Source organism: Micromesistius poutassou (genome assembly GCF_964030765.1).
Source record: "Micromesistius poutassou genome assembly, contig: SCAFFOLD_3050, whole genome shotgun sequence".
In the NCBI taxonomy this organism is placed as follows: Eukaryota; Metazoa; Chordata; class Actinopteri; order Gadiformes; family Gadidae; genus Micromesistius; species Micromesistius poutassou.
In genome coordinates, this window is record NW_028176881.1 from 7,765 (window position 1) to 15,026 (window position 7,262).

General features: G+C 39.3%; 1 protein-coding gene across 1 annotated transcript; it reads right to left on the reverse strand.

Annotated features, from left to right (window-relative positions):
* Nucleotides 1-462: 462 nt before the first annotated feature.
* LOC311377506 (uncharacterized protein) lies at nt 463-6,724 on the reverse strand. The gene is made up of 11 exons (XM_084491380.1): nt 6,661-6,724; nt 5,737-5,834; nt 5,437-5,595; nt 5,183-5,301; nt 4,928-5,064; nt 4,745-4,838; nt 4,513-4,624; nt 3,994-4,217; nt 3,713-3,881; nt 3,390-3,517; nt 463-3,202 (listed from the first exon to the last, which is right to left on the reverse strand). Exons 1-11 carry the CDS (start codon nt 6,666-6,668, stop codon nt 2,885-2,887), a joined length of 1,566 nt encoding a protein of 521 aa, XP_084347506.1. The 5' UTR covers nt 6,669-6,724; the 3' UTR covers nt 463-2,884.
* Nucleotides 6,725-7,262: the final 538 nt, after the last annotated feature.

The following is a 7,262-nucleotide window of genomic DNA, read 5'->3' on the forward strand; positions in this document are numbered from 1 at the left end:
CTGAGGCTCCCGGTTCCCTCGGTCAAATGTCTATGGGAAATAGCATGGTGTTTTTGAATGATCGTACATAACAAACTCTGTAGGTGGCGAAGAACTAAAAGTTGCGTCACATTTTGAACTACACCACTACCACTTTTTCCATCTAGTTTCCACTGTAGTTTTGGATTGTCGGTGCCGTTAAAGTAGCATTAATAATCGTTTACTACTTTAACGGCACCGACAATCCAAAAACCCAGTCGAAACTAGATGGTAAAAGTGTGTAGTTCAAAATGTGACGCAGCTTTTAGTTCTTCGCCACCTACAGAGTTTGTTATGTACGATCATTCAAAACACCATGTTATTTCCCATAGACATTTGACCGAGGGAACCGGGAGCCTCAGAGGCAAACTTATTCTTAAGAGGTCTATTAAGAGTAGTGAAGAGAAAAAATATAAGAGAAGAGGGAGAAATTACATGAAACAATAAGGCACAATAAACAAATCTGTATCACCGCCATAAGACATCAGTATATCAAATATTCTGTGGTAAAAAATACCTTTTATGTCTAAGACAAAGGGTGCCTCTGTTGTATGCAAAACCTTGTAAGCATGGACATGTTCATTTAAGCATATGGTTTCTAAAGCAGTTGTAATAAAAATAACCTGCTCATCTTTGATTACAATTTTCTGGATAACATGGAAAACTGGTAACTCATTTTCGACTTTCACACATATGGCCAAACCAGGCCGAAATACATTTCCATTGCATTTCACCCATTTAACATCAATAACCTTAGTCCAAACAGGCACTTTAAGGTTTTCAGAAACTTTAGTCCCAACTTCCATTTCATTCAAGGGTTTAATTTTGCCTGGACCCATTTTTAGGTCATTTGGATCAAATGTTTGCCATAAGTAAGCCATGTGACACTGGTGTTTTTTTGCTAATGTCTTTGTAATGTTCTTGAAGCTTTTTAGCTGCCTTTTAAAGAAGTTGTGTTTTGCCTCGTATCTCATACACCAACTATGAATCAGTGGTCCAATTTTCTGCATACATCGTGGATAATGCACCATATGGTGATGCTTTGGCAGTAATCTATTGCTTGGATACAAATGCTTGAATAAGCGATGGTGCTCAGAAATGAGATGTTTCAGGTAGATGGTGATACCTGAGGAGACAACTGAAGAAAACACTATGCTGACAATCTGCAGCAATAAAATGAACAAATACCAGTGTTGATCATTAGGATGCACAAGATCTCCAAACATAATGGGTAGATGACGTAGTAAACACCAGCTCTGAATGGCATTTAAGCCCAAGTCATTCGAACCCTCTACTAATTTTACACCAGGTGGTTTGTTGTTTTGTTCCATGAAGCCATAGTTGAAACTCTGAATTCTCCTATGCACTTCTGCTGATGTAGTGTAATTCCTAATCAGGTGCTGAATGAGTAATTGCATTTCGTACTGTGCAACACCCTCCAATATATCGTGCATTATATCAACTGAGAAGTTTGCAGTTGTGTGAAAATATTGCAACGAATTCAAAGGGCAAGATTTTTTTACTCCCATCACATAAGGTAAAGTGGGATTGGTCTGCATTGTCTGGCAGTGTTCAACATGAAGCTCTTTAGTTCGAAATGACATCTTTGAACTATCTTCAGTAAATTCAGTTTGATAGTCTTCTTTCTCTAATAGGCAAAAGCGGCAACAGTATCTAGCACTAAACGATTCCACAAAACCAAATAAAGAATGAATACCAAGGTTGTCTCCAGTAACTTGTATAATGGTTCCATAAACGCTGTGATCAAATAGAGGAATCTGAATTCCATTTGTTTCAAGAGCTGAGACATCCTGGACAAGTGGCGCTAGTATTTTCTCAAACCCATACGTTTTGATATCTTGTGCATGAAACAAAGCAGCCAAATGGATATTTAGCAAACTTGAATTGTATTTAGGTGAAACATTTCTGAGGGTAAAATAGATGGCTCCTAACTTATGTATTCCTCTTTTTGATCCAAGGGGGTTACAACACTCAAATTCGTCAAAAAAGAGCTGGATCTGTATAGCATGCTCTTGTTTTGAGAAGAGCGCATGATCCTTAAAGAATTCTCCATCCTGTATGTCATATAGTAAATGTTGACTTTGTTTAGGATCTCTAATCAACATATCTTTGATATTTGGGTGATTGTAAATTGACTTCAGCGTCTCAAGAATTGGTATGTACATAAATTTATCTTTGACAGTGGTTTGTAGAAAAGTTCTAGTTGTTCTGTTAAGTCGTGTAGCAAATCTTGTTCCAAGAACAAATTCAACTGGATCTATCTTCCCCCATTTCTCAGAAAAATAGACCATTCTCTTGCTCTCACTGTTTAATACAACAAAAGGATTAATCACCTTCTCAAAACACTCATCAATTTGAGACTCAACCACACTTTTGATGGGCTCCTCTAAAGCGAGACTATTTTTTAGAGCTTCTTGAGTGTGACTATGTATGTCTCTGACCACTTCTTGTAGAGCACTCACAGCATAGTTAATAGTTGCCTCTGCAACCCCAGCAACTTTAAGTTCTGCGAGCAGTGTTGCACAACTGTTTAATATGTTTCTTTCTTGCAGTACAGCGTCACATGGCAAACTCTGAGTGGGCAAAACATCTGTATCCCCTAATGAAATGGAATTGTTGGTGGTGGAACATTCACTATCGTCAAAACATAAATTGTCATTTGCAAAACACTTGATTAGATGCTTTCGTAATCCAGAAAAACTTTGATAAACGTGAGAACAACCTCTATGAGCACATTTTAACTTGAGACCTTTTCCTGAGCAAAGACCATGAACTAATTTAAAGTGTCTAATAAGTGCATTGGCATTGGCATGCCACCTTTTACACATAAAGCATATCATCTTGCTCACTGGAGCATTCTGGCCCTCAGCTCAGCCACTCTTGGATTAACTTTTGTGGTTTCAGCATCTATGTCAAACACAGTTGTTTGCAGGAAAGTGTACAGGTTTGTCAACTCTTGACAGTATGCAGTGCCAAAAACGTAGTGAGCTTTAAAAAGCTCATCAACAGCAGCCAGGGAATTTGAGGCTTTACAGGGCAAAGCGTGTTTGTCAATGACTATGAAGTAAGACTGGATCCTACTTTTCTTTGGCCCAACTGCTAGCAGATATGGTTGGAGACTTCGTGCAATGACATCCAAGTGTCCCTGAATGCTGGTACCAGTCTGAGAGAGAGAGCGAGAGAGAAACGTCAACAGCAACGTAACCTAACGTAGTTAGCAGCCTGGATATGGACAGGTTTATCACATTACAACCTTGATTCAAATACATATGGGACTCAGGCATGATGAGAACAACAAGCACAAGTATCTTTACTTCTAAGGACGTGTTTAATCTGTTTTAATGGTTCACCTTGATGAATTTCACAAGACAGTCACATGCTTGTCTGGCTGAAATCTTTCCCGGTCGCTTGCGGCCTTGACTGGAGGGTGGCAAAAGGTGAACCAGCATGAGAAGGGAAGACATGTCACTGTCCCAACCTGGAGGCACAGACAACAAAATAAAATGTGCATTTTTAGGTTTCAGTTTGATAAGTTTGAAGACCTCCTCCTACTCACTTTAACCTACCAGTTCTTGGATGAATAACCAGTATAATGCATTAAACATCTGCAGTACACTTCATTTCTCAGTAATGAATCAATTCCATTGAAATAACTATGGGCCAATATAGTTACCTTCTTCAACTTCAGTGGCAACGGCATTCTGGAGGAGATCTTGTACCTCCCCAGTCTGTGTGAGGTCACGGCTCTGTGCAATGACCTTTGGTTTTATGTTGGTGGACCACTTCTCCAACAGCTTTGCAGAGGTTGAATCTCCAAAAAGAAGTCTAAAATCTTGATCGATCTACACAAAATCACAAAGTAGAGAGGATTTCTTTTACCCAACACATATTAACTACAACAAAAAATCACCTTCAGATTTCACATTAGTATGTACAAAAATAAGGCTGACATACCAGGCCTGGTATGTCCAAGAACCGTGGGAAAATGGCTAGAATATCAGATGACTTGTCAGGGTCATGCAAAACCTTCTGACGGTAGATCCGAGTTAACCTCATCTTTTCCTTTACCACTGCCTCATCAGCGGTGTGCTTCATCAGGGCAATAGCTTCCTGACACTGACGTTCATCATTCAACCAGTTAGCCTCTTCAAAAGGATCTCTGTCAGCTCTTGGTCCACCTAAAATGATTGCAGATAATATGAGTGTTACATGGTAAAGTATTCACAAAACTACAGGCCAGGATGACCATACACGATCCTAAGTATGTACAGAGTCTTAAACATTTGCCTTACTTTGTTGTTTAGGTAAAGGATATTACAACAATTTGCATTTTGGAAAAATTAATCAAGAAAACAGGTCAAAATTCTAACAAATAAAACACAACAACATTGTTCATTGTTCAGTGTTCATTTGACGCCAAAATTATACGGGGGTCAAGCTAATACAAGCAGTGACCAACATCAAAAACTGCACCTGTTTGTGATTGCCGTGAGCGCTTAGGTCGTCCCTCCGATGCTTCTTTCTGCAGTGTTTTTATTCTCCAGGCCAGGTATCCACTTCCATCTTCTGCATTGTAATAATGCTCCTGTGGACATATCACAGACACATAGTAGTTATATATTACTGGACTAATGTTATGCATGCAACACTCATGGAACATGCAACACTCGTCTGAATCAAGACACTTGAGATAACGGCCACATACATAACCCAGTTTGCTCATGGGATCTGCCAGGTATGGGAAAAGGGAGATGATCCCTTTGGCATAGTCTTCTTTTATCCGTCGAGGAGGGCTTGTTCTACACACACACACACACACACATTAGAATCCAGATCATAATAAACACATAGTACATCAATTCTACAAATTGCTTCTTTAACAGCCTACCCATGTTCATTTATCATATGTGCCACCAAGATCTTAACCATGTCACGTCTTCTGCCATCTGTCAAATATTTTGTGCGAGCATATTCATTCATCATCTTCTCGCCTCCTGGGCTTCCTTTTAAGATATCCTCAATCATCTGGAGAGGCAGGTTGTGGTTAATGGGTAATATAAAAGGAACATATAGGCAATTAAGAAATGGAAAACAAATGTAATTCCAAATGTCTGTGCTAATCAAGCATCCCTTGAAAACCTACCCGGCTAAGACGATGGTCCTCAATTCGTTTTTCCTCATCTGGAGTTCTTGTCAATATCACAGTGTCATCAGACTCATATGTGACCTCAGCACCAGCAAGGGAGCCAGAACTGAAAGAATCTGTAGTACAAAACCATACCAATGGTCTAATATGTTAATACTACTTTGACAACATGCAGCCACTGTCAATAGACCCTATTTCTGCTGATGCAAAGAATACTGTTGGGAATTAATGTGAAAAAATATGCAAATTACCGTCAGTTTTATCTTCCAAAATTGCCTCTGGGATAACAATTTCCAGGACACCAAGATCAGGTTGCTTCAGCAAATATTCGAATGCTTCCTGATCAACTTCTGTCTTTGAGTCATCAAAGACTTTGATATCCATTGTAGGAAGATCAAATTTCCTGGCAACTAAAGAAGACAAACCATTAGTAACATAATACAAGCTATGGAAAATACATCAATAAAAGAACAAAACACCCCATAAAATAGGCTTAAATGCATCGTATTGCTATTAAACTATTTTGATATGGAAAATATAAAAATTCTCACCACATTCCAAAAACGCCTCAAATGTAAAGGGTGTTGGACAAATCACATATTTCTTGCTGTCTTTAAATCTTGCTTTGACAACATTGCTCTTTTCCATCCTAAATAACAACAAAATCAGAGAACAATTTAGAAACTCTACAAATGATAGGCCATTTTATCACAAACATTGAATTGGAATAATTAATGGCGCCAGCGCGCCACCTTACAGTTGCTCTTTTCTGAGTAAAGTACATGTGGGCAAGCATGGAATGGTGAACAAACTTAATGGCTAACGTTAGATAAGCTTCCCATGCAGTCAATTGACGCTTGTGCATTGCATTTAGACTAGTATAGTTCTAATGTGAACTTTCATGACAGTTTCAACCAGAAACTTCTAAAACTGAGGCTAGAATTATTTGAACTTGGCTCGCCCCAAAGGTGTGCGCCACGGTTAAAAAGCGACTAGCCTCATCAATTGAAAACATGTGGAGTGTGGAAAATGCTGATGTTAACACACACTGTACAGTGAACATTAAGTTAGTTCAAAGGTATCTTTGGTTAGTTGTCCATACATGCCTCATCAACGGGCAACTCATACATGAATGTTGCCCAGAAGTTAGCTAGGACGTTACTTAGTTAGCTTGCTAGCTGCTACGTTTGCCATGCGTGTTGGTCTGAAACACTGACGAATAGGGCTCATAACGGATGGCAACGTGATCTTAAGGCACGGTATTCTAATAATTTAGAATGAATAACTGCCAGATAACTTGCAAAACTGTAGTTTAATGCCAATACTTCATAACCAGCACATAATTAGGCTATCTTGTAGGGTATATCAAATCGGAGTTGGAAAATATTTTACGAAAATACAAGTTGGAAAATCTGTTACGAAAATACAAATTCAACAGATATGCATATTTACAACAAAATTGAAATATTACTTACTTTAACATTCAGTAGAAACGTCGACTTCCAGCGCCTTCTACTGTCTATGACTTCAGCTGCGGTGTCGGGAGGAGTAATGGCGGACAAACGAAACTTAACTTTTTAGAAAAGCTCCGCCTATTGATCACTCTGTATACAACCACTCTATAATTCTGCTCCCACTCAGACTCCAAATTTTACTCATCAAACTCAAAATAGTGCAAAAACGGCTCTTCTTGAGGAAAACATTTTTCACTCTGGGAAAATTGCTCAGCAATTTTTCCTGTGTACCTACGTTTCTGTGTACCTTATTGTAAAGTGTTACCGAGGTGTGATCTTTAACCTGGTACTGTCCAATCTTTTTTACCCCAATGTCATGGGGTACTAAGTGTGTGAAGGGCAATCTTTGCATGGCATGGGGCACTACGTCATGTGAGGGGCAATTTTTAACCTGGCATGGGGCACTAAGTGTGAGGGGGGAAATCGTTGCCTTTGCAGTAGTTAGATTCAAGACCGCTATGTGCACGTGTCTATAAAGATGCTGTCTGACTTCACAGGATCTCCTGGACCAGAGGCAGAGGACCAGCAGGTGACCAGATCCCCAAGACCAGTCATAGGAGACC